The 27,496-nt window shown below is 40.0% G+C and overlaps 2 protein-coding genes across 2 annotated transcripts; one reads left to right on the top strand and one right to left on the bottom strand.

Moving 5' to 3' along the window:
* Positions 1–2,726: 2,726 nt before the first annotated feature.
* On the top strand, positions 2,727–5,222 carry LOC115043391 (leucine-rich repeat neuronal protein 2-like). Its single transcript, XM_029501808.1, has one exon. The coding sequence runs from the start codon at positions 2,841–2,843 to the stop codon at positions 5,220–5,222; it is 2,382 nt and encodes a 793-aa protein (XP_029357668.1). The 5' UTR covers positions 2,727–2,840.
* Positions 5,223–6,484: 1,262 nt separating this feature from the next.
* Positions 6,485–26,688, bottom strand: elmo2 (engulfment and cell motility 2). The gene is made up of 23 exons (XM_029501813.1): positions 26,636–26,688; positions 22,983–23,051; positions 22,586–22,682; positions 22,139–22,179; positions 21,258–21,330; positions 21,109–21,159; positions 20,565–20,734; positions 20,224–20,323; positions 19,688–19,839; positions 18,719–18,797; positions 16,887–16,922; positions 16,450–16,500; positions 15,593–15,715; positions 15,272–15,391; positions 14,525–14,629; positions 14,329–14,437; positions 14,016–14,152; positions 11,585–11,748; positions 11,199–11,311; positions 10,994–11,101; positions 10,783–10,865; positions 10,574–10,651; positions 6,485–9,926 (listed from the first exon to the last, which is right to left on the bottom strand). The coding sequence occupies exons 3-23, from the start codon at positions 22,661–22,663 to the stop codon at positions 9,726–9,728; spliced, it is 2,172 nt and encodes a 723-aa protein (XP_029357673.1). The 5' UTR covers positions 22,664–22,682; positions 22,983–23,051; positions 26,636–26,688; the 3' UTR covers positions 6,485–9,725.
* Between the last annotated feature and the right edge of the window lie 808 nt (positions 26,689–27,496).

The raw sequence follows: 27,496 nt of genomic DNA, 5'->3' as shown, positions 1-27,496 counted from the left end.
AGAAACAATGGTCGTTGTGAATAAAATATTTCCTATTTATGTGCAGCAAATAGATTAGAGGGAGATGGGAGGAGATGGAAGTAGCCTCTGAGTCATGTAAATTTCTTTCACACTCCTTTCTGAATTATCCAAATTGCAAGGCGACAAGAATCTGTTGTACACATCAGCACACAGTTCTGCTTTTCAGGGCAAATGACAAAAACTAGGGGGCATCAAAACTAAATAATGAATCCATTATTGAGCAGGTTGCATATGAAAAGATGAGAGAGTGGAGATGAAAGCAAATGGCTGATAGGAGAGTAAGAAGAGCCCCCGGAGGTGAGCAACGCTCCTGTCTTTTTACTGTTGCACTTATTCAAGAACAAAACTGCTCACTTTTTGTTCCTTATACAATCACACTACATGGTGTTTGAGCCGTCTTTCTCTCATTCTCCTTTTTCTGATTGGAAAATACACAACAAGTGTCTGAGATACCTGCAGAGTGGACAAACTACACAAATACTTAGAAAGGCTACATTTTTTCTTCACATAAAGCCTGAAAAATGTAGTTTCCTCTGTCCAGTCACTGTTGTTTAATCAACTGATACAGAGATCAGACAAATTACAAACTAAATCTCAAAACACTGAGACAGAGCGGGAATAGGACGTTTGTTTCCATGGCAACTATGCAGTAAGCCTTGCATGGCTTCTTGACGTGTGTGTATGTGTGTGCGTGTTTTCTCACATATTTGATACCACTACTAATAACTGGGGAATATTATTAAAGTTACTGACATTTTTAGTTGTAAAAAAATAACACAAACACAAAGGGACAGGCAACACAGACTGTGACTTGTATCTCATTAAAGAGGAAAATAATAATTCATAATTCAACTCCTAATTTTTCATAGTGCCATAATATCTTTAAGACGGGACAACATATCTTTAAACCTTTTAAGTTAACTGGTGTCTAAGTGATATAAATCCAGCCCATAGATTATATACAACTCATGTATAGTAGTAGTCTGATGTAAGCGTAGAATTTGTTGCCTAAGAAATACATTCATAAGATCACTACATTTGTCAAGACTTAGTTCTTAGATTATGATTTGCAGAAAGAAGATCTCATCAACATGAAAGAAAAAGTGTTTGGCCTGCTCATTTGTAAACCTTCAGCAAACATTCTCTTCTTGGTAGACAAACCACAAAAAGAAAAACCAAAGTGCACAAAAGTATCATTGCTTTCAAATGATACACGGTGTTTTCTGAGTGATGATTAAGCCAGATGCTGCTTGTTTGAACCCTCTCAGTGACTCACTTCTATGTTTCTGATTTTGAACACTTTCAACAGTCAGACCTGCTTCACCGCCCCCAAGTAGCAAGTTTTGTGGAAGCACAATCAAAAACGTATCTATTTTTATAGAGTTTGACTGTTGTCATGAAAGGTTTGCGCTTGAATACAGTGAATACAGCACATACGTTGAATGTTTTTTTGTTTGTTTGTTTGTTTCTTTTTGGTACCATTGCTGCTTAATGTCAACAGCCAGTTTAATCATCTTGGTACTTGGTACTGAGCAGTACTCTCTGGATATTAGAGTGTGCTATATACTGTAATATAAATACTGGTACTGTAAATGTGGTGTGTCTGTGTGTGTCTGTCTGTTTGCAATCGTTCCTGCAGCAGTTACATTTGCAAAGTCTTTCCTAATGTAGAAGTACATTAGGCTGATGATGACATTGTGGCCTGTGACGGTACCAATAGGTTTGGCAAAAAGTTAGGAATAATATCTTAAAATCAAAATTAGATTTAAAACCTTGCTGTTGGACCTCTTTTCTTCAGGAGCAAGTATAGCTGGTCAGCAACAAGAAAAATGTATGTATGGTCCCAAATGATTGATTTTAATCATTAAAATAAAAGTGGTTGATACGAACCACTGAAAAAAAGCACCTTTGGTTATTTTTAACTTTTACATAGTAAATAACATTTCCACTACTGTACCATGTTGGAACAGGTACTGAGAGTGAAGTGCTGACATGAAATATTCACATGCTGCTATATTACATTTTTCCTGCATTTTTACCTGGCCTCCTGTAGATGACACTAGAGAACAGAGCGTTGTTTTTCTCTCTATTTCTTCCTCACATATCTCTGTCTCCGTCTTTGTTTGCCATTCAGATCACCTTTGGAGAGGAGAGTCTTCCCTGCATACGTTTTTTTCATGCCCAGTCCTTTCCCTTCTTATTCTCCAACACCGTCAGAGCATTCATGCTTTTATGAGTTTGCATAATTTATCCTATCCATAAAACATCACATCCAGAAGACAAATGTATTGTACATTCACAGATGCTTGGTTTTGGGAATTGATGAGGGATAATGTTTTTTACAATGTTCGTATTTAAATGTCAGATTTGGTTGTAATAGACTGCATTTAACATGTACAGTGTCTTCTTTTTTCCTCTTTCTTTGTCTGACACAGCAGTGAGCTGCCATGCTGTGAGCTGTGAGTCCTCCACCTGTGGCCACGATGTGAGAGCGATGATGTGACAACAAAGGCCATTACTGAGTTATTGCGCATCCCCTGCTCTGTCACCACAACCAGACTTAAAGACACACTTAAAAATAATCTTGATATGTTGGAATCCAGCTTTGCTACAAGGGGAAGATACACTTTTTACTTCTTCATGGTTGTCACTTAATGAATATTGACACTGCACCATCTGGCCTACGCGTTTGAAAACACCTTAAAACTGTTAATAACACAATTCCACATCTATTTGTAACTCTAATGACTCATCTCAGTTCCTCATAACAAACTCTTCCTCCACCTTGTCTGAATTAGCTCCTGTGACCTTTGAGGATTATGAGGCCGACTTTAGTGCTTCTGCAGTCTCAGTGTCTCCTGTGTGTATTCGTTGGCGTGTGTGTGCCGAGTGCAGTGGTGGGCTCACTACCTCACTCGCTGCCATGGCGTGTCTCCTGCCCGGTGCGCTGCATGTGCCAGATCAAGCCGTGGTTCTCCCCAGATTCAGTCTATCACGAGGCTCCCACTGTGGACTGCAATGACCTGCTGTTGACCAAGCTCCCCTTGCCCATACCCCTGGACACACACACCCTGCGCCTGCAGAGTAACCTCCTGTCTGAGCTCGACACCGGGGTGCTTCACAGACTCCCCAACCTCACCGACCTTGACCTTTCCCAGAATCGCTTCAGCCGTGTGCAGTCAATACCTCAGAGCTCCTCCCTGCCCTCCCTGCTGTCTCTGCACCTGGAGGAAAATCATCTGAGCCACCTCCCTGAAGCTTCTTTCTCTTCACTGCCAGCTTTGCAGGAACTCTTCCTCAGCCACAACATCCTACATTCGATAGCACCTGGAGCCTTCACCGGTCTAGACTCCCTACTCCGCCTTCATATCAACAACAATAGGCTCACCACTGTTGACCCACAGTGGTTCAGGAGTTTGCCTCACTTGGAGGTTCTCATGCTTGGAGGAAACCCAGTTGAGGCTCTTCCTGAGCAAGGCTTCGTGGCCCTGAGGTCCCTCCAAAGCCTCGTCCTTGGGGGTATGGGTCTGAGGGGATTGGCTGAAAAAGCACTGGAAGGCTTGGATGGCCTTGAGAGCCTCTCTTTCTATGACAACCTGCTGACCAAGGTCCCCACGCTCGCCCTGAGAAGAGTGCCAGGACTGAAGTTTCTCGATCTCAACAAGAACCGCATCAAACTGATTGAGACAGGAGATTTCCGGGACATGATCCACCTGAAGGAGCTCGGCCTGAACAACATGGAGGAGCTGGTTTCTATTGAGAAAGCCGCCCTGGAGAATCTTCCGGAGCTCACCAAGCTGGAAATCACAAACAATCCGCGTCTGTCCTACATTCATCCCCAAGCTTTCCTTCAGCTGACCAGGTTGGAAAGTCTAATGCTTAACTCCAATTCCCTGAGCACTCTGCACCAAGACATCACGCTGTCCCTGCCCAGTCTCCAGGAGATCAGCTTACACTCCAATCCATTACGATGTGACTGCCTGTTTCACTGGGCTGCCAAGGAGGCTTCTCACCCTCACACTGAGAAAGACAAGCTGACCGATTTACACACTGCCCGCTTGGTGCGCTTCATCCAACCCCAGGCCACCCTGTGCTCCGAACCACCTGAGCTGAGAGCTCGCAGGGTGAGGGAGGTGTCCTCCAGGGAGATGTCGACCTCCTGCCTTCCTGTAATCCCCACAAGCTCACTCCCCTCCTATGTGGGGATAAGAGAAGGAGGCAAACTGGTTTTGCACTGTAGAGGTCTTGCAGATCCACCGCCAGAACTGTACTGGGTGACCCCCTCTGGGCTGAGACTTGGTCCTGCACCCAGCCATGCAAACAAAAGTTCCCCGGCTCCCACTCCCTGCCACAGCCTGGCAACCTCTGAAAGACCTCTGAAAAACCACACATCGGCTCCCAGTGTCTTTCCCAGCAAGGCCAAAGATGAGACTCCCTGTGTCCCCTCCAGACACTACCAGCTGCTGCCTGAGGGAACGCTGGAGATTAACAAGGTCACGCCCAGTGAAGCAGGATTGTACACCTGTGTTGCTGAGAATGCACTTGGAGCAGATACACGCAGTGTTACTGTGGGTGTTCACAGCAGAGGGAAGAAAAGAAAATGGGGCATGCCAACTAATCTGAAAGGATTTCCATTATTCAATGTAGATGCACGGTTGGAGGTGAGGGAGGTTGGACAACACTATGTTATCCTCTCCTGGCACAGCGGCCGCAACCTCCCTTCAACTCGCCTGTCTTGGCAGGCCATATATTCAAACACTCCCACATACACCACACGGATCCTGGCTGGCACGCAGAGTTTCAACCTGACCCACCTGCAGGCAGAGACATTTTATCGTGTGTGTCTACATTTAGGGATCGGCAGAGAGGCCAAGCACGCCACCAGGAGACCAAGAGAGAGCACAAAGCCTCAGTGTGTTTCGTTCAGGACAAAAGATGTCCCAGCGGCTGAGCCCAGCCTGAAGCTAAGCCCTGAGCTGACCTCCACAGCAGTCGCACTTCTGCTCCTCGCATTCATACTGCTGCTGCTTGCGGGGCAGGGCTGGGACAATCAGCTCAGTAAGGGACCCGGAAAGCTCCCCAGTAACCTCCTCCAGGAAATCACAAGTCCAAAGGCTCTGATCATCAAGCAAAAGATAGAAGGGAGCAACAAACATCAACCAAAGCAGAACAAGAAAATGCCGTTAAATGAGAACTGCTGAGGTAATTTGATCTGCAGATAAACATACAGCACCAGCCAAACGGTTGGACACCCCTTCTCATTCAGATGAATATGAAAGCGTGTCCAAACTTTTGGCCTGTACTGTACATACAGAGACAGGACGTCACATTTCCACCTTACACAAATTCCAGCTAAAGAAAAAGTCATAGACAAGACGAATAGTGTAGATTGAGATTTGTATTTATTTTATATACAGTATGAAATATATAATGTTTCTGTGTCAGGATGTATAGTAAAGAATGCCTAAAGTGGAACTGGGGAAATGAAACTGGACAATCACACACTTGCTGCACAGAGCAAACGCAGCAGAAACAGTCTGAGCTGCTGGTGTCCACTGGGCCAAAACTGAAGCAAACAATCCAAGCACAGGTGTTTACAGGAGGTGGCAGCTCAGACCTCCAGGGTGTTTCTGATGTGTCCTGTCGACATGTTCCACAGACTGAACCATACGCTCTCCGTGCAGATGACACTCAGCCAAGTGACTGACTCTGAATGAAGCTCCTGCTTGTATGGGCTCTGTAAATCAAAGTGATGTAAACAACCCTTTGGCTTAGCTTTCAGTACTTCAGAATGGGTTGTCCATCTTACAGTTCATAGACAGTATACTCATCCAGATTTCCAACCTAATGTCCAACGTCCTCTTTCAGCATAAAAGTGGGTCAGAAGTGATTGTGTTAAATTCTATTTTGAGCTATTGTAAAATAAACCCCTTTTTGATTTACACAATGTTACCATTCATTTCTCTTTTCCTTCTACACAGCAAAGTTACAGTTGGCTTAGCCAGCGGATTGAATTAATTGTAAACATTGAATTATTGATGATGAGACACTCATGTTCATCCATCAGATCATAGAAGTCCATCCTTTTCTGTATTCAGCTGATTCTGATCCGCAATAGGAGGAATACCTCAGGATATCTGACACCTATTCTAGCAAACACAAGATATTGTGTCCCCTGCTGGATAAGACCTGAAACTGAGCAGAAGCATGACTGCATGACAGATGGCGTTGCTTATAATGCCATACTTACATGCCAACTGCGAGATCTTTATTGTGATGTAGTCATCACTGTAATCATCCCTCCTCTTTGTACTAGAAGTGTGGCTATCCCTTCCCATAAGAAAAAGAGATGGGGAGTTAAATATGTCATCCTTGTTTTGTGTAGAAATGTGCAAAATGTGGTTAAATACATTTGAAATTGAATCCCTAATGCAAAAGTAGTAAAATATAAAGCCGACAGTAGTCAGAATTTGAATTTATTCACACAAAACATATTACATCTCCTTCAATAAGGCAACACAAGTGTATATACATACAATGATCTATATGTATACCATATTTTATGTTGTTGTTTGCCAAGTAACAACATGTTATTCTTTACTATCACTAGCAAGTGTAAATAAATAGTTTAGCAAGTCATGTAAAAGAGTACAAGATACGAAAACTTCAAGTCATACTGTTAGTAACTCCAATGCAACAACCCTTTCCTCACTGCTGTGTTTTGTGGTTTTAGATATATTTTAGCTGCAGTTGTGATTTATTGAGAGCAGACCAAGAATTCAGTGGCTTACTGGAATATAAAGTTTGCTTTGGAAAAGCTCCAATGTTAAAAATCCAACAGAAAGACAATATTTGAAAAAAAAAAAAAAAAGAAGAAGAAGAAAAAAAAATCTCAAATATATTCCTTTTTACAAAGAGCATTAACAGTAGCGACAATTTTTACCCTTACATGAACACTGACATCATCAATAAGTGCTGGAGAGGGTGTCATGGTTTGAGCGAAATTTGATTCATGGTTCAAAAAAATATGGAGATGCTTTTTCCAATGTGAAATATCCTTACAAAGTAACGTGTATAGAGTGATGCCAAGTGTTGTATTAGTTTGATACAAATACTCTTCACAGCTGATCAGATTGTACAATCATTTACAAAAATATAATTCTATTCTGATTTAAATGAAAGTACTGCTTAGTTCAAGACAGGGTGACAGTATAGTAAGTGACGTGAATAAAACACACAAATGATTTGGAACTAACAACACTTAGGGGGATATAAAATAAAATGACATCAAGCAATAGTATCTTACTGTCTACCTTTGTGTACAAAACGCACAATGTTGTATGCTCATATGATACATGAGCAGTATTAAATCCCTAACCCAATCCATCTGAGGGCTGTGCTTCTGGCTCCAGAGGCCAACAGAGCTGTTGTTCTGTCCCTTTGAGTTAAGCCGTACTGCCTGTACACAGTGTGATAAGAAGTCTTAAGTCAAGCCCCCAAATGGCTGATTCATCACACACCAGGGACATCAAATAGTCGTGGAATGTGAAAGTATTTGTTTCAAACAAAGCACTGTATCAATGAAAAATAACACCGTAGCTGATCATTATAATCTTTCCATACATATTTGAAACCATACTCAATTTAGCATTTATAGCCAGTATATGAACAATTTATAAAAGGCTTACAATTCAAAAAAATCATAGTAGATAGAAGCAAACTTTAAATGAATGTTTGCTATGAATGTAATAATGTATATTATAGCTATAACCCTGTATAATGTTATATTTTCAGTAGTTTTAAACTTATATATAAATACTTTTCCTGCTTTACATGTATAGCAGTGCATGTAAAACAGTACATTATAACACCAATTGTTATAAGCCAATACATTAGAGACACAGTGGCTTCATAGGAGAACACATAGTTAACAAAGTCCTTACCTTAAATTTGATATTGTGTAATAATGTACTGTCAACCATCATTTACTCATTATAAATGCTAATTAAACCTAAAATATATAGTGAGTGTATAACTGATAAGGCAAAGCAGTGACTGTAAAAAAAAAAAAAAGGTGACAATCTGTCAAGTCCTCGATATGATAACTTCCATCGTAGAATATTAACTTAATTCCTTTCATTTCTGAACAAACAACCCCCCCACACACACACAAAATTTCTAAATCTTCACACAGACACCGTTAGACACTGACAGGCATACATGGTACACATGAGCATCTTCAAGAATTTGCACATATCACACATGTGAACAGTTTGTATTCAAGAGGATTATTTTTACTCGCACTGTTTAACAGGCTGTGAAAAGATGCATCAGTCTGAGGAAATAACCGAGTCAAACGATGTGAAGCAGCATGAATGTGGCCAAACAGAAGGCATCATATACAGTATATGGGACAGAAATGAGCTAGCATATTTACTGGAAAGTCTTAAATCAGCCCATTGTTTAAGTATGATCTAAACTGGTTCAAGCTTCTAAAAAATGAATTTAGGATGATTTGCTTTGTTTGTTTTTTTTTTTTTCTCATGAAAGTGTGCTGAATATCTTTGGGTTTTGAAACAAACTAATTTAAATATGTCAAATAGAGCTCTAGGTACTTTTTACAGGAATTTGTCATCATTTCAGGGTCTAAAATGATTAATAATCTACATTTAGATTTTTATTTAAAGAAGACTCAAAAATATTAATCAGATAATTGAGAGATACATTTGTCTATAGATTAATCAAATCATGAAAATAATCATTAGTTGCAGCCCAACACCTTTCTGTCACAGTATGATAGACATGATGGTGGTAAAAAACAAAATGTGGGAAGTTATTTTTGCATCTTATCTGTCTTTCATTTCTTGTTCTTTATTTTTAGTTCATCACCAAAATTTCAGGGCTGCACTAAAAAAAAAAAAAAATGCATTTAATAATCAACATCATCCCATAATTTAGCCCTAATGAGTGTGTCATGAGGGACAGGATAAAGGGACAATTCAGGAGACTATTATTTAAGCAGAAACATCACGTTCAGCCTTCCCTTCACCTGGAGTGACCAGAATCTCGATTCAGTACTCTAAGCACTGATCCCACTTCCCTGTATGACACTTCAGTGCATGTCCTTCATGTCAAGGGACAGACAGAATCGAAGTGAACGCAGCACTGAGTGAAATGATAGCTACGTCATCTTTTGTTACCATGGAGACCACACACAACTCAATTGATCAATTAAGCTGGAATTTGACTGTATCACTTTCAAATGACATCTACTTTGCAGATCTGTACAGCTTTTTATCTATAATAATCATCAGCCACAGTAGTTTTTTTTACTTTGCAGGCTGACTGCATTAATAAATGAGACTCAATCACTGCATTTCTACCAGCTTCAGGAGAACTGCTCTGTACTGACCTCTGACCTCCCTGTGAAGCTATAACCACTTTTCTTCTGTTTGAGGAACTGTACAGCATCACCACCACAGTGATGGAGAGTCTCCAGAGTTCTGATAGCTGAAAGAAGGAAAAAATACTCAAAGTAGCCTTTTCTGGTGCACATATGCAGCTAAGTTCATCAAAAGAACAAATATATTCCTCCTTAACAAATACACACATGCAATGCAAATGCACACACATACACTGGAGTGCACACATGCGCGCGCAAACACACACACACACACACACACACACACACACACACACACATCTCAGCTGTAGTTGTAGGTGAAGTTATATGAGCTAGGCTCCTTTGGCACAGGGGGCGGGGCTTCTGGGATTGTGATGTTCTCAAGGTCAAGGAGGCGGAGCTTCATCTCCATGCTGATGAGAGTATCTAGGTCACTGCGCGTTAGGTCGCTGCCCATCTCTCTGCCCAGCAGCGCACACAGCCCATCAGTCCAGATACAGTACTGTTCCAAAAACAACATACACACCAGTGAAGGTTGAGACAATCACCCAAAATGGTTAGTCATACTAAGTGTAGCGCCTCTCAAAGCAACTGTAACGTGCTAACGTGTTGAGTGTGTTTGAGATCTGAATGTGATCAGAATGTGAAATTTTTTATTTAATTTGAAGGGTTCTGAGAGAGCAGCTTTTTTCTTAAATAATAAATACAAGCTATTCATGGAAAGAATTAAGAATAGTGTGGCTTTTGCAGAGTAGCAGAACAAGCACGCAACACAATACAGACATATTATGAATTTCATAAGTTAAGGAACAGTCGTATGTTCATGTATACAGCAGACAGGGAGGAACATTATCATTTTAAGTGCCATTTATGGTCAGTATTCACTCTCTTTTATCCCAATTTTTAGTAGATATCTGGCTTTTTAGTTGCTAAATGTACTACTATATTCAACTCAGTTCTAAATGTTTTTATCTAGTGCTGAACAAGTAGTGTGCAGCAGGATTTTTTAGAACTTAATCTTTGGAAGGAGACATCTTACTGACAAATCTCAAAAGCTTCATCACAAGGAGCAACATCTACAAATATCTGTCCTGTTGCCTGTAAAAATTACCAATTCATGCAGCCTTATGTCGGACTTGCTGAGCTCACCTCATACTTGTTGGGTGCAACAAAATTGAGTGTCTCATCTGGATCATAGAGGACAGAGAAAGCTAGTTCCAGCACCTCCTGAGAGAATCAAACAGAGGTCAAACAACACACCATTCCCACAACTAGAGGCTGCAACTAAGAAAGGAATAGCGGAATGACTAGAATGACTAGAAAAAAAAATATACCAGCAAGATAACAAATAATACTACCTTGTTTTGTTTCAGGGCACTTTTTTCTTTCATATGAGGACAGTCCTTACCGGTTACCACAGACTTGATATCTGACACAGGGACTGGGAGAAAGAAAAAAAAAAAAGATTTATTCATTATTCCTGAACTGTGTACTGTGTGTTCTAATTTTTCTCTTTTTTTTCTGAAGATGAAGAGACTTGGAGAAATAAAAGGTTTCAAAGTCGCTTACTTTTGTCACTGAGGAGTTCAAAAGGCACTTCACCCTGAGGAGACTCATCAAGGTCCCCATAGTGCAGCACTTTGTGATTCAGTGAGAGTCTGCAGAACCAAAACTTTTCTACAACAGAGACAGGGGACACAATGCATTGTAATAATCAACAGCAGTGGCTGTCTTTGGGCAATAAAAACGAAGTGACTGCATTGAGTGGGAGTACCTTGCCTTCGGCGGTTCCCCAGCTTACGAAAACAGCTGCCCTCACACAGCCGGTTTAGTCGCTGTTGCTTGATAAGCTCCAGGATCTCAGGCTGAATTCTCTCTCGTAGCTCACTGCAACATGAAAAACATTGTGAGCAGCACAACAACACACCAACACACAACCCAGAAATCTCCACAATTCTATGCTTTTTACTATTGCACTGACTTCACTGGCAGGAGATTTGAGACAGCAACATAGTCAGTTACAAAGGGAAGAGTAAAAGGCTCAAATTTTGATATTTTGTGGCTAAGGGAGGTAATGCTCATTCTGTCAAAGCTGTCCTCATACAGCATGTGAAAATCTGAAAATGACAGACACAGGTAGGTCCAGACAACAAGGCTTACATGATCGGTGGTGACTGGAAGTCATCCTGGCTCATTCTCTCTGACTGCCGTAGACGCAGGATCTCTGAATAGTTGAGACCTCGCAGTTTATTCTTTAGCTGGTCTAAAGATGATGGCTTCATTGCCAGAGCTCTGTTGATCTGCTCACGAACCACCTGCATTACCTGGTCACACACAAGCAAGGCGAGAAAAATGGTTAATTGTAATGTTTTTATTTCTAAGTGCTTTGGTCTTTCAACTAGCACTGCTAGATTTGTAATTCACAGAGCCATTTCATTCCCTCTAGGAACTCACATTGCTGGGCAGACATCTTTCCCCATCTAAAGGCATTAATAATTTAAAATGTGCACTAAATGGTCTGTCTGCTCTTCAACAATTGATCCTTATCAATTTCAGAAAGTGTTGAGATAAGTGGTGATCTGATTAACGTGTTCATGGTCAAATTATCTTCAGTTGAAAGAGAATTATTCAATAAACTACAGACCTTTCAGCTGTCTGCTTCAGTGGGCACTCAGTCGCACACAGCAGGGGAACAGCAGCAGCAGTTGTTAGAGATTTGTGCATAAGTTCCCACTGAGCAAGCCTCATCTGGACAGATGGTGTTAATTAGGGTCACCCACTGTAAACAAGCTTCTGAAAGCGTCTCGTGTTTGCTTTTCACACATAAATCTCCTGACCAGCATCATATAACTCATGAAATGCATCGCTAGTAGAGTTAGTGCTATTAGGAGACTATACTTACAGCTAAGTTTTCCAGTTCTCTTTTTGAATTAGTTATGTGAATTCCCAGTTGCATTAAAGATTTCAAGGAAGCGTAGGCAGAAGCGTTGGCATATTTGGCTTTTTGTTGCTTGCTTAATTGCTCTGAATAAGATTCTTAATTAGATTTCTTAACATCTAACATATCCCTTTTACAGATTTCTTCAAGGGGCTTGGCCTAAACAATTACAGTGTACTTTGCCTGTTTCATTGGCCCCTCTCTTTAAATAGTTCAATGCCGTGCCACCAAGAGCACAGAATAGAAGTTTTTATTCTGTAAATTCAGGTCTTTGAAAAGGTTATTGTATCATTTGTTGCAAAATATAAGTAGTCTCAGAAACATTCCAGGCCCCTTTATGTTTTGCAAATCTATTACATTTCACTGAGGGTATAACATTTCACATGTGACAAATAAAGACTCTTGATTCTGGATTCTTGTAAATTGTGTTGCGGATTAAATGGATAAGAAAAAAAATTATAAAATTGCAAGTATGTCTAGACTTAACATATACTTAAGACACTTATTTCAGTACTTTGTAAAAGTCCAGCAGCGAGTCTTAGACATATAAAAAAAATTCTCTAGCGTCTTTTTTCTTTTTTTTGATACAAGATGCTGTCCCCTCCATTTTTCATTTGATCTATGAGCAGTGGCTGGTGTTTGATCGGATATGGTGTTTCAAGATTTACCAAAAGGGTTTCATAAGACCAGAGATACTTTTTCCTCATACTCAGACTCCTTTAACAAGACAAACTCCTAGATTTCATCTACATTAGCTGCAGTGCCATCCAGGCCTGATTGATGGCATGCTACTGAGGGGGTCGTCCTCCCAGCTGAAACCAATGACTACTGCATTCTGGGTTATCTCCCTGAGATCTTATCAAGTTACTCAGTGCCCAATTTGACTTCACAGTCAAATCCAGGAATTACTTCACATTTACTGAGGCTGTGGTCCTTCTGGGAACACTCTAAGCCTGATTTTGCCTTTCTCTTTCCCTGATCTATGCCATCCATCTATGCCATCCACTATCTATATTGCTTATATGTGCTGGACTGGGACTTAATGATCCAAGCCTCACCATTGTTTTATCCTGAAGGAGTGTAGAGTGTTCCTTGGAGTTTTTACTTTGTGCAAGTTTTCAAAAAACACATGGGTTATTGATGATAGACTGATGGGCTATATAATTTTATTCACTTGAAATAGGGGTGCTGGAGCCAATCCCAGCTCACTCTGGGTGAGGCCGGGGTCACCCTGGACAGGTGACCAGTCCATCACAGGGCCAACACACAGAGACAGACAGAGACCAACAACCACTCACACTCACACCTACGGACAATTTAGTCGCCAATTAACCCAAACATGATGTCTTCGACCAGGGACCGGGAAAAAACCCACACAGACACGGGGAGAACATCCAAACTCCGCACAAAAAGGACCCAGGCCACGAACCAAACCCCCAACCTTTTCTTTTTGTGGGGCAACAGTGCTAACCATTATGCCGCCGTGCTGCCCACTTATAAAACTAAATAAGCAATATAAACAAAGTGTGCAAAAAACAAAGGTATGGATACCTGTAGGGTCTGCATTAGGAGGCAAATTGGCATATATATGTGTCCATAAATACAAGCATGTATAAGAATATGCATGTGCTAAAAACTGCTTGGATTCCAGACCTTGTTGAAGTCCTCTGCTGTGGCTCTCATCTCCTTCCATGTTTTATTAAGGAGCTGGATGCAAACACAGAAGAATTCCTCCCACGCCCGGTCATGAGTAAAGAACATGGGGTGGTAATCATTGCATCCCTCATTGGCTAAACAGAAGAAAAGATTTCAATGGTAAAATGTACTCACCATACTGTTTGGCCCCCTGTATATGTTTATTTCAAAAGAATTTAGCACACTCGTAGAGGTGTTTCACACATTATGACATAACTGATTAATGAAAGTAAAACAGCTACACGACTTAATTAATTACAGATGTACTTACGCAACTCTCCAACCTGGAGTATCTCGCACAACATTCGAGTGAGTTCTATGGCACACCGACCGAAGGGACATTCATGCTTGTCCTCGCGGCTGCTGTTCTCCAAGACAATCTATCACAAGAAAGGAGACATGCTGTGGGGTTTAGTTTCTACACTTTTATGAGCTTAGCAAAAGTCCCATCCAAAGGCAGAACTAACCCTAATATACGTGTCCTGGTGAACTTTGGCCAGGTACAGCATGTTGTCAAGAGCAAGCATCCCTGGAGGAGTCTGGGTGAAATCCATGGCTGGGTTCACATGGTTCTGCAATTGAAACAGGGTGGTTCATTTGATTTTAAGCTGTTTCTACTCAATATTACTGTTACTACTAGACTGGTCACAATTAGTCCATAATTGTTTGATCTCGATCATTTGAGCTGACCGCAATCATTTTGCATTATCATTAAAATCATTTCCATTCATCTGTAAAAAACTGGTGGATGAAAGTAACAGAAAATTCCATCAGTGTTTCCATGTCATTTTCCAGCATTTGAGGTTTGGCAGGTGCTCTGTCAATGACATTTTCTCATTGCACCCACTTCTTCTCCTATGGTTTAATGGCCCATGAGTGGAGAATTGGCGTCACAAACTGTTTATCTCGATGCACTTCATTTCTAATATACGACGACCGCAACTCAATGAACATCTACTGACATTAGCATCTTGGATTTAGTTGTAGGTGTAGGTGTATTATTTAACATTAGGCTTATACGATAATGGTGGCATAAAATGAAATATGAAGAAAATAAAATCCTTGATTGTACTAATTTTTATAGCAATTCATTTTAAAGTAAAATTCTAACAAGGGCTGTCATGATCGTAACAGCCGTATTTAGAACTGTTTTGATTTATATTTTCAGAAGTACCCCTCCTATTCAGCTACAGGAACCAAAAATATGGACTCACAGTGAAACCCAGCATCTTGTAATCCTTGGTGTACATTGCCTTTCTCTTCTCTGTGCCAGTGGGGTCATTATCTCCATCGAAGGCGATCCTACGCAGCTCAAAAATTACATCCCTCTGGGCCTGAGTATAACACCACATGATAATAAGTTATCACCACGAAGAGTAAAACTTTTAGAATACCACACATAAATATGGAAAAATCAGCAAATCAGACAAAGTTTAACTTTGTCAGTAGTTCTTAGTTTTTAGGTGGAAAAAAAATCTGCATTGTAACGAGTGTATGCACCATTAAGAAATAGAAATAACTTTTGAGCTCTTAACCTGATCATTGGGATCCATTTTGGTCATCATTCGTTCTTCCAATAGGTTAAAGGTCAACACCTGCAGCACATATAGCTGGTGTGCCATTTCCGCTTTGATTGGCCGATTTCCTCTTATAACGTGCTATATACACAGAGAATAGTTTATTAAAGGACACAGCACAAAACAAATCTGCCTCTGAAACATAAAAGGCAAATTCTAATAAAGCTTTAGCTTTCATCAACTTCAAAAGAAAAACAAAACAAAAAACAGCTGAAGTTTCAAGACAGAAAGGTCTAATATTTTATGAAATAACAATACAAAAAAATTTTAAAATAATTTGTGCTTAAAACCAGTTATAACAAAGACACTAGAGCATCCACTAGGTAACCACATTTCATGAAACAGTTTATCAGAGCATGCTTTGTTTGAGCAGCTCCACCATTTTCCTCACTGCAATTTGGAGCCAGTTCAGTCATTCACTTCGAGCTGGAGCCAAAAAGTTATTTTCCAAGCAGATTCTGCTCCATGTCATGGACTTCACGCCATATCACACTTTCTGTGTCACAGCTCTCTGCATGACTACGTCTTTTCATTTTTTGAACTGCTTGTTTCAGTGATGAAACTTCAAAAAAAAAAAAAAAGACATTCTCAAATATGGTTGGAGAGAAATATTTTGTATTTTTAAAAGTTTTACAACAACCAGTTTCAAGCGCAATCCCCAGCTGCTCCAATTCTGTGTTCGCACCTGTATTTTTCAAAGGTTTCAGAGATGAAACTTAATAGCCAACTAGCAGCACATCACAGCATTTACTCTGATGTATGGCCAAATTAACCAGGAAAGATTTTGTCTTTTGCATTTCAGACTGGATACTCACATTGAGGATGATGGATCGCAGGTGTTTCTGGGCTAAAGTGCTTGCCATTTCCTGGAGTGGAAGAGATACAGTAATCCAACAGGGAGGATGGTTTATTAAAGAACAAAACTGTACAATAATGTTACAATAATAACATAATTCAGAGACAGCTACAGAAAATTTTTGAATTTTGAACTACAGAAATGCAGCAACACACTGCAGCTACATATCCATCAACATTTGAAGCCATTTACCCTTCGTATGTTCTGTCAAACATGAAAACACAGACTAACTTTGATATCTCATCCCAGTCTGTCTGCTGCTGCAGCAAGCTATGGTTCTATCTCAGTGTGCACGGACTATGCAATGGCTTTTCATGACACAGAAAGAGCTGCAGAGTGAAGGAGGAGGAGGGCGGTAGACAGGAATGTATGAGATGCTGAGAAATGTGTACTCACAGTCAGGTGCTGCTCCAGTGGGTTAGTATACGCCTCCTACGGGTTGAGGGAAGGGAGGAGGGACATGGGTGTAACAGTAATGGAAACAAAGAGTGCACACACGGACCATGAGATACAAGGATACATCACCAGAACAGCATGCAACATGAAACAGCATAATGTCAAATAAGTAGTCACAGTGAATAGCTGTTTAAATGATCTCATGCCTTAGACACCTGGTCGAACATTTATTGGTCTATCCACCCACTTTTGGAAGGATTTCAGAAACCTATTGCCTGCAAAATTGTATCAAAAAACAGGGGAAAGGATGATCTTTAAATAATTGCAATCACCATGGTGTGCTGGTAGCTGCTTTAGGAAAGATTAACCTGTAAACCTGATCTGAAGAGGATTTTTTTGTCCAATAATAAGAAAAAAACATGGAGTAAGAATCTACCTGAGGGACAAGGGAAACATCCATAAATCTTAATTTGAAATATAATACTCATGTATTTGGTGAGCTGCTAATCAATGCACGGTTTATTCAACCGTGCCAGCCTGACACACTGTGTGCCGTTTGTTTCTCTGCTGTGCTTATCTCAAAAAAACATTATCTACAGTCCATGACTATAGCTGACTCAGTTTGCCCTCCAGTGTTCAATAACAGCAGCTGACGATGAATACATCTTCAAGGACAATGGTCTCTGTGACATAATGTAGAATTATTGTGACCGGAAATATTTTTACTAAACTTATATATAACATTTTTGTCTCAATTATTTCTTTATTGCAATCTGCAATTACTGAATACAGCTTTTCACAGTGATTCAGAATATCACCTCAACCTTTTTTACATTTTATTCTCTTGATGGTATTGTTTTGCATGTGAAAACACACTTTATAAGCCAATATTCCTGACATTACTACTTTACCCATTAAACGACGTTTTGTTTGTTGTCTATCATATTTTGTTACACACCCTATTGTTTATCTGCAGGATAAAAGGTAAAACTGAAATAATGTGCATGATACAGTGTGAAGCACTGCAGTCTGTGAGTGCATAATGTTAACTAGAATGAAGGCTAGCATTGCAGGGCGAGCAGTGCGGAGGAATATGAGACAGAAGTGATCAGTAACATATTGACAGACATTCCAAAAAAGCACTCACACCTTTAGATTTTGCATATGTGTATGCCAAGGATATTTTTGATTCCAGATGCATCTATTTGTTCTCCTATGCATCTCTCAAAATCAAGCTGAGAGAAAACTAAGATACTAATGATTAAAACACTGAACAGCATCAACATAATATCAAAAATTTTGTATAAATCAGATAAATCATGCTTATTTCTTTTCTTTCTGTCACACGGCCAGCCAATTTGATTTCTTTGATTTATATTACACATACTGCACAGTATAGTGTTTTACTGAGTAATATAATGTCAAATTATTGAGTTTAGATAAAAATAAGACATTAATAAATATGTCCGTGTTATTGTATTTTGCTGTGATCGCTTCGAAACTCTTTGTCATTTAAAGCAAGATGGCAGGTGTACCTCACAATGTTGTTCTGAAATAACTGCAGCATACCAAATGTGCCATCTTCAAAGGAATGTGAATGCTATTTTGGGAGAGTGTGTCATTACAGCAATGACTGTCAGACAGAAGCCACAACATGTCAGCCGGCAGACAGACGTCTATTTATGAGATTAGCATTGATTAACCTACTGCTGCAAAAATTAGCAGCTAATATGACAATGGAACATGATTAGTATTCCTTTGGTCTATCTATTATGTGTAGTCAGTCCTTTTCTCTAATCCAGCATACTGTGCTGTTATTCCTGATCACTGACCTGTCGTCTGTCCTCTGGTGCCTTCAGGAAAAGAGCGTTGATAAGGGCTATGGCATAAGTCTGGATCTCCTGGTTTGACCTGAAGAATTATCCAGCATCATACCAACCAGTTAGAAGCATCTTGCTCTGTAACTCTCCATACACGGCTTAAACTACAAGCCAACAGCTGGGCTACTTTTTAATTTATCTTATTATTGCCACAACTAAATCCCGAGATCACAGCAGGATTTTTAAAAGTCTTTCCTGGGCACCAAAAATTTTCTATTAAGTCTTTTAGAAATATCACCAGGAGAATGTCATTTTCTTTACCCCGATAAAAGACCAAAACCAACAAGGAATTAATAACTAACAACTAATGAAGGCTGAGTGAGATTCACTGTTAGAGTGACATGGTCCATCACTTTGATTAAAGTGGGCCTTATTTGTTTTGAGTCAAACCCACACAGACTGTGCTGCTGCTATAAATACTGAGAATAAGAGCAGAAAATAATCACTACTTGAAGTAGTCTCCAAAAAGTGTTCTATTTAGTTTGGGTGACATCTATTAAAACTACAAAACCTAACTGTTCAGAAATGACATAGAAATAGGGGAATAATGTAGGGGAAATGTAGAATTCGGTCTGTTTGCCTGAAGCATATTTTTTTCTTTTCTTTTTTCTTTTTAGTAAAACGAATGGATTAAAAAACACAAGACAGATGAGGAAAAGTGTTGACAAAGTGACTAACACATTGTTGGTTCTGGTCTTTTCGTGGGATAGGGGATCTGGTGACAACAAGAAAAGAATTTTGACAGAGTACTTACACATCCTGAACACACTCTCCAACTAGCGCCACATGTTTAGCATCAAATTTCAGATAACATCAAATATCACGATATTCCATTTCTTAAGCTACCCCACACTCCTATTATCTCTCCTGTGCCCCCCATATCAGAGTGCAGAAAGCCCCTGTGCATGAGTGTGTGCTCACACTTGCAGGTGCCCGATGAGCTGTCCCACGGTGATTTCCTGGGCCACTCTATGGTAGAGGCTGTGGCTGTTAAGGACCATGCTCTCCAGGATGGCTAGAGAACGCTGCAGGATGGACACATCTACCATTGGCTGGTTTACGTAGCCTGCAATCTGAGAAGAGACACACAAGACAGAATGTGTACATGTCTTTGAATCTTCAATATCTCAGCCTGAAGTCAGTCAGTGGTTGTGTTAACCGTTAACAGTTAGAATACTAAATCTTTGTCCTTTGTCTAACAGAAACATTAAAGGTTTCTGTAAATATATTCAGAACATTCCCAGGGTATAAACTGGCATACACCCCTTTAACCTTGGCTATAGTCTGGGTGGGAGACATACTTGAAGCTGCTGCACCGGCATGTAGGACAAAAGGAATGTGTGAATAAAAATGAATAAAAAGGAAGACCTTGGTATTTTAAACTGAGGAAATGTGTCCTGTAGGTTTCTATGAAACTATAATTTGTCAGATGAACAGTTCTTTTGTTGATGGGGCACCTGTTTGATGAAGGAGAGTGAGATAAGGTCCCAGGACACAATGCCATGATCCATTAGCTCCAGGAAGGCAGTGAGAGTGAAGGCCAGCATTTCCCCGAAGCTGAATGAAATAAAGAGCAGTCAGTCTGACCTGTTCCAAGAATATAAAAACAATATATCAAGAGGTAAACTCACTGTTCAGTAGCATAGACTTCAGTGTTTCTAAACGAATAGAAATTTTGGTCATAGGCTTTGAACGAAAATCTTTTACAAGCAAAATTCACCAATTTCCCACTTTCCCATTCAAGTGAATATTTGGATTGTATCAGGTCATCACTGTCATGAAAAAAAATTGTGCTCACTGGGTGCCACTCTCCACAAGACGTGCAAGTGTACCAATGCCTTCCATATTGATGAACTCTGTTGCAAAGGTTGGGTCTGCGGACAGCTTGGCAAGCTCTTTCAGGGCCTCAAGACGAGCGTCAATGCCATGAGACTGGATCCTCTCCAGGAGCTGACGAGCAGCACGACCCTGTCAGCCAGAAAGAATATGACCCTTGTGATAAATGTATCACAAAATTTTGATTTTAAAGTTGTGCCTCAGATTGAAAGGTTTGTTTACTTTCATTGATAATTATAACAGAGACAGGATTCGGGGAAGAAATGTTACAAGCGTGTTTGAGGTTGGTGCCTCCAGCCATGAAAGAAATAAAATTATTTCAACATTTTTACTTTTTGAAACATTCTGACATTTTTAAAGAAGTGCTCTCACAGCATGAGGTAAAGATCCTTTGCTTATATGTCCTAATGAGCGAGAGCAATCATACACTGCAGTTATTCAGTGTCTTTCAACTTCTGTGTTTTACAGAGTAGAACTGAACAGGGATAGAAACAAGCATCACTCACAGGCGAAATGGCTAATCGAAGGATGGTCCCATTTTTGATTTCACCACGACTCTAAAAGAAAGTTAAGTTCAGTATTAGTACAAGTTCAACAGTGGTCAACATCATAAAAGTCTTCAACAAAACTTCAGCGAGAAAACAGTAAAGCTCACCTGCTCAGTGATATAAAGCTGAGGGCCATCAGCATAACGTAGTGCAAACTGCTCTGAGCCTGACAAAGACCACCTAAGGATAAGGGCAGTGGAGCACGATGCAGGAATGTTATATTGCAGTATATGCTAGTATGCATACACAAAATGTAGCACAAAGTCAACTCTCTCCTTCCAGCAGTTGGATTTCCATGAGCTGCAAACTGAGAGACTGTGGAGGAGATTGCTCAGTGGGTGTTAACAGAAAAGTGTAAAGAATTTTCAATTCCAAATGGGATAATGGAGACGTGACGCAGTGGGTAGATACAGCACAAACAGGAGGTGAATATGTGAGATAGAAATTTGCAATATTCATTGGTAAAATACAAGAGGGAAAATAAGCAAAGACCACAGTGAAACCCAGAGATGATGACAAAAGAAAAAACTGTGAAGGATCAACAATCACATCTTGTCTCTGCTCGTGTGTGTAAATGCTGTAATAAAACTGGTGTCTTCAAAAATGCAGCAACTGTGCATCTCAAGTTAAGCCGTTGCAATTCTCATTTTTGTTTAGTCTTATATCACAGACATTCACATATTTCATTGCTTCACACATAGTGTAATGCAAAGGACAGAAATCAGCACAACCCTCTGTCTATCTAAAACACGAATAACCCTAAAAACTCAGGGAAAACCAAACTTCTCTCCAAACCAAAGAAAACCACATTCTCCTGTAATTGCTAAAGGCTGATACTTAACCGATTCTTAAAAAATAAAAAAATAAAAAAAAGATTACATTAATTAAATCTATTACACACATTCCTGGTAATATCAACTAATTTCTTAACTGAGCAGAAAGTTATGATAAAAAAAAAATCATTAAAATCTGGAGGACTAATACTTACCCATCACATACTTCTCGTATTATTGAGGACAAAGGTCTTTTCTGCAAAAGGAAAAAAAAATTCAGAGATACAAAATAACGGTATTAAATTCAATTTAAGCTTAAATCATATGTACAAGCACTCCCACATTCTCCTGTAATTGCTAAAGGCTGATACTTAACCTATTCTTAAAAAAAAAAAAAAAAAGAAAAGCAAAATTACATTAATGAAATCTATTACTCATCTTGAGTTACTTGGCATGGCAACCACAGCAGATACGCTCCTATATTCTGTATAACTACATCATATCTAATGTCTGAACTCATGTCTTGCATGCAAAGCAAATGAAAAGAATGCATAATTTTGGCATTCACGTTACAACCTTTAAAAAATAAATTACTCTCTAAAGCCACGCACAGCTAGGAGTAATAAAATACAGCTAATGTCCCATGTTTTAATAATACAGACCTGGTCCATCTCTATGAGCTGAGCATTAGCACCCGGCCATTCAATAGCCACCTTCACGATGTCAGCTGGGGGTGGCATGGCTGTGTTATTGGAGAACCTTGAAGAAATGGCATGACATTTTTTCTCACCTCACACATATCTTAATCAGCACTTCAACACCAGCCAAATTCATTTCTACCTTAAATAGCCACTAATGTACATGTAAATGTGGCTCAGGAAATAAAATGATGAATAATCAAAAAGGAAACTTGTTTGATTAGTCACCTTGTAAGTATGAAATTGTTTTTAGAATTCAGTCCTTTACTTGCTCTAGACTCCTACAGTATCTCAAAATACTGAGTTTTGAGTTATCTAAACATTAACTTCAGAATTACATGAAGTAGAAGTTACACATTACCTAATAGAGAATGGTTGAAGGGTCAGTCTCTCTCACAGCTCTGCTGTAAAAACCACTAAGTCAGCTCCCCTGTGAACACACAAACCCACACACTGGTCATGTCAGTGCATATCCTAACTTTCCTCAGTCCAAACGCTTACTTTGCTCTGCCCCCACATTTCTCTCCTCTGAACTGAATCTGTCAGTGAAGGGATCAATAAGCATGACTGTTTTACAAAACTGCCCACAGACACGCACGCCAACACATCCATATCTTATGTCAAGCCCTCGGCCTACTGGACTCTGGGTCCTTCCTGTTGTGATGCCCTGGACAATTTTGATTCCAATTCATTAGGAAAACAAAACCAAATATCTTTGCACTCTGTTTGTGTTACATCCATATTTACAAACTTTTCTGACATTTCACATGGAAGTTTAACTAAGCTTCTCCAAATAGTGTAGGCAGCATATGTACAACTTAAAGCAATTTAACTCTAGTGGAGGAGTAAAAAGGCAAACAATTAAACAGTTAATACAAAAAAATAAACTCTTATTATGGAGATAATTAAAAGTTCAGTTTAATTAAAAATCTGTAAAAGCACCTTGATATAATGCCTGCTATTTATAATCACTGTCTTTAATAATAATAAAAAAAAAAAAAAAAAAAAAAAAGAGTTGTGGTTATTATAGTCTCATGCCACTTAAATACAAACATATATATATATATAGCGTGAAACTGCAGAAATTGTTACAAAATTTGGGAAATTTGTATTACAATTTAATTTAATAACGATTGACTTATATTTGCAGAAACACACACTGAAGCTAATATATTTCAAGCTAACACGGTGGAGACCAATCTGTGGCAACAGACAGATCTCTCTCTGCTCTGACATGATGGATCTGTAAAAAAAGCAGTTTGACAGACTGTGTTTGTGATTGGATGATATTGGTAAAGAAGACATCTCTTTTCCATATGGCTCTTCACACTTAGGGTGCTTTCAAAATGCATAGCACGTTATATAGCTCACAGCTGCTCATCAGAGCAAAACAAATTTTAATCATTACCAAACTATAAAAGAGGAAACAAAGGCAGCTTCTGTCTTTCTGGCGACTTACTCAGTTTATAATTATGTGCTTTAGAGAAAATGAGATTAGTTGTCAGTGCATAATCGTATTGCAGAATCCAGATCCTCACCATGAAAACATCTCAAAGTTTCAATAAAAATTTAAGATGCAGAGATTAACATAAGGTAGAGAAGGACAGACACTACAACTACAGTAAATTAAACTGTATTCTTCAGATGACAGCATCAAAATGAAACCTGCTAGTTAAATTCAGACGGCAGCCATCTGATGGAAAGGCTGCACATCTTCTATTTCGACTCCCTCTCATCATGCAGTCTGGTGAACTACACAGTATACTGCAATATTTTTTGCACTGCCATTTACCATTTTAAACATTTAAGATTTTCCACAAATGCATATATAGTGAAGTAATTTAAAATGTCTTATTATTTTATTATATTCCAGTGAAAAATGTTTTACAACTGTTTGCTGATTTATAAAACTGACATACTGACAATATTCACCCACCTCTAGATATTTGTGACACTTGATATTTAGCTCAGGTACTGAAATCAGATGCATTCATTCACTGGGCATGGTGAAAGGTGTACATCCTATTTATTAGGCCCCCAAAATGATCAAAGAGTATTTTGTGCGGATTGATGAGATTTTTTGGTTTAAGCATAAGGCAGCAACAAAATGGGAAAAAAGAGATGGGTTCTGATGTGGTCAATTACTGGTCCACTGGTCAATGTTTGAGAGCTATAAAAGGCTTTAAAAGGTTACAAAAGTCCTGAAAGCTGAATCTTCAGTTTCTCAATACAGGCTGAGGTTATTTCCCTGTAGACTTTCAAAATATTGCACTCAGGCCTGCTTCATAACTTAAAAAGACATGGAGAACTCACTTTATGCAAAATGTTAGGAGGATGCTGAGAGCATGGGTACTTTGAAAATATAGCTAAGCTGTACAGTAAACATAAAAACAAGAGACCAGAACTAACAGGCAACACTTTCCTTCAAAATATATATGTACTAGCTCAGTATAGAAAATGTTCAATATACAGTGAATTCACAGATTTCCATATCCCAGCTAGCCAGAAGCCAGAACACCATGCACACTGTAGTGCCATACCACTTTTTGGGAATAAAATGACAGGTAACACTTGTAATACTGATAATATCAATAAAGTAGCCCTTCAATTTCTATTCAGTGAGCATACTTTTTCTCAACTTACAACTGACAGGGCATAAAAATAACTGCTGTACTGACTGAACTCGACTAACCTGTAATCACTGGTATCAATGGCAGCTGTCACAACATCTTAATCCTATTTATTATTATTGGCCTGCATATTTATATGCCTATTTATTATAGTTCATATGTACACTCCTTCTGTTACATCGATATTGTAGACCTTATTTTATACGTGCAGACGGCTGCTAAAATAAGTTTCGCTGTATCTTCAGTGTGATGATAACAGGGCATCTCTGTAGCTGTGTGCAGCATTGTGTTGCAGTCCTTTTTGTCGGTGTGTAGCTGATCTTGCGTGCAGACAGAGACGGCAGCTGATGGCCCCCGCCACTTTCCGTCCCTCGCGCAGCAGCCTCTCGAGCTCAGAGCTGGTAGCTTAGCAACAGCTGCTAAGGATCTCTGAGCTGAAGCCTCCTCTCCACAAAGACCTCCAACTTCTGCTGCTGCCGCCCCCCTACCGGCCTCCGGCCACCCGGATGTCTCTGACGCCATTTTACCTCTCCTATAATGCGGTTTGAGGGGCCTGAGCCCGGGCCGGTTGAAATAAAAGCTCCGCACATGAACGGCGGCGGGCCGACCAACTTTTGGACGGCAGCTCGTCGCTAGTTAGAGAAGCGGAGCGGCGCCTCCTCCGGTCAGACCGGGCACACAGGGAGATGGCTGCTCCGATGGTGCAGGAGAAAAAAGCTACTTTGGCTCTGATCCTTTACCTTCGTCACACTGGAGGTTTTCAATTACATACATGTACGTTTTTTATTTTGTATTTATTTATGTGCATATTGCACAGTTTTCAACACTCATCCCCGCATGTGTCGGTTTTGCAGCCATGATCCGGTAATGTTAGCTACCATTTCACATTAACACCGTCGATGCCCTCTTTATGGAAAACAAGCTTTAAAGCGAACTTATCCGAAGGTGAAGGGGTTGATTACGGCTGATCGATCAGGCTGGGCTGAAGCTGATCACCGCATCGGGCTGACGGCTATTTGTCGCCCTGGGATCTTATAATGAAATCCACCACAACTCCTGATAATGTCTGTCCGCCAACCATCGGCCTGTCTCCCTGTCTGTCCCCTGTCTGTCTCCTGTCTGTCCCCCGGGCCGAAGCGACCCAAAACATCACACTCACTCACTGTTACGGCGGGCAGCAGCGTTCTTCCTCACAAGGCGGCTAATGTTGTTCAGTCAAACAGCCAGTCCCTGTCTGCTCCTCCATTGCCTTCACGAAGCAGCCTGTCTCTGGGCGGCTGTCCCCCTCATGTCCTCAGTCCTGACCCTGTCCGGCTGGGCTCCGGACTGAAGGTTTTCACTGAAGGCTAACTAGCCGCTAATGTCGGTGCTCGGTGTTACTCACCCGGTGAGCCGGTCATCGATGATGCTCTCAGTATCCTCCTCTCTCCAGGCCAGCACTTTCGGAGAGGAGACACATTTCCACGCCTTGTGGGCGGGACACCGTGGAAATGTCACCATCTGCAGGTGAGGCAGACTCTTCAGCTCCGCCATCCGTCCAGACACAGGCTGATGTCATCTTCGTCCTCTGCACGCTTCCTGCAAGTATTTCACTTTGCATTTAGCGGTCTACACGTTCCGTCAATGATCTCCTTAATACACACCCCATACACACATAGAGGTGAAGATATTTCAGACATCACATCTAATATTCATCCTGAGTAGTTCATGTTTGTGTTCAAGCCCGCTCCAAGTTAAAGATGCCTGTTCTTAAACCTGGGACATCTATGTGTTATATCTGGGTATGGTTCATTTTGCTCCGTACTTTCATATCCATATTTGTTAAATATTCTGGGCAGTGTTTTTTGGCTGTATATATAAAAAGTAACCTAACACACAAATTAATGTTGTAAAAAAAATGTTTTTAAAGTTTATCTTTAAGTTTTATTTCCTGACAGGCTTTGACCTCTGCTTCACATGTTCCATTGCCACCTACAATAACAGCAGATTCAGCTTCAAACTAAGAATAAAACAGCAAATGCATTCACAGCACAATACATTTTTATTTAACACAGAAACCATGTGTACAGGAAAATTATCCACAGCTTCAACTGAGCATGTAACACTGGATCACCTCAAGGGATGGCTGCTGGTGAAACTTGAAGGGGGCAAGCAAACAACTGCACTTCAATTCACTGAGGAAACACCTTTTATAATCAAAATCAGCTCCACGTTACATCTCATGCATGATATAAAAAAACAAAAA

Source organism: Echeneis naucrates, chromosome 5, assembly GCF_900963305.1.
Source record: "Echeneis naucrates chromosome 5, fEcheNa1.1, whole genome shotgun sequence".
In the NCBI taxonomy this organism is placed as follows: domain Eukaryota; kingdom Metazoa; phylum Chordata; class Actinopteri; order Carangiformes; family Echeneidae; genus Echeneis; species Echeneis naucrates.
This window is presented reverse-complemented; position numbering and strand designations above follow the sequence as displayed.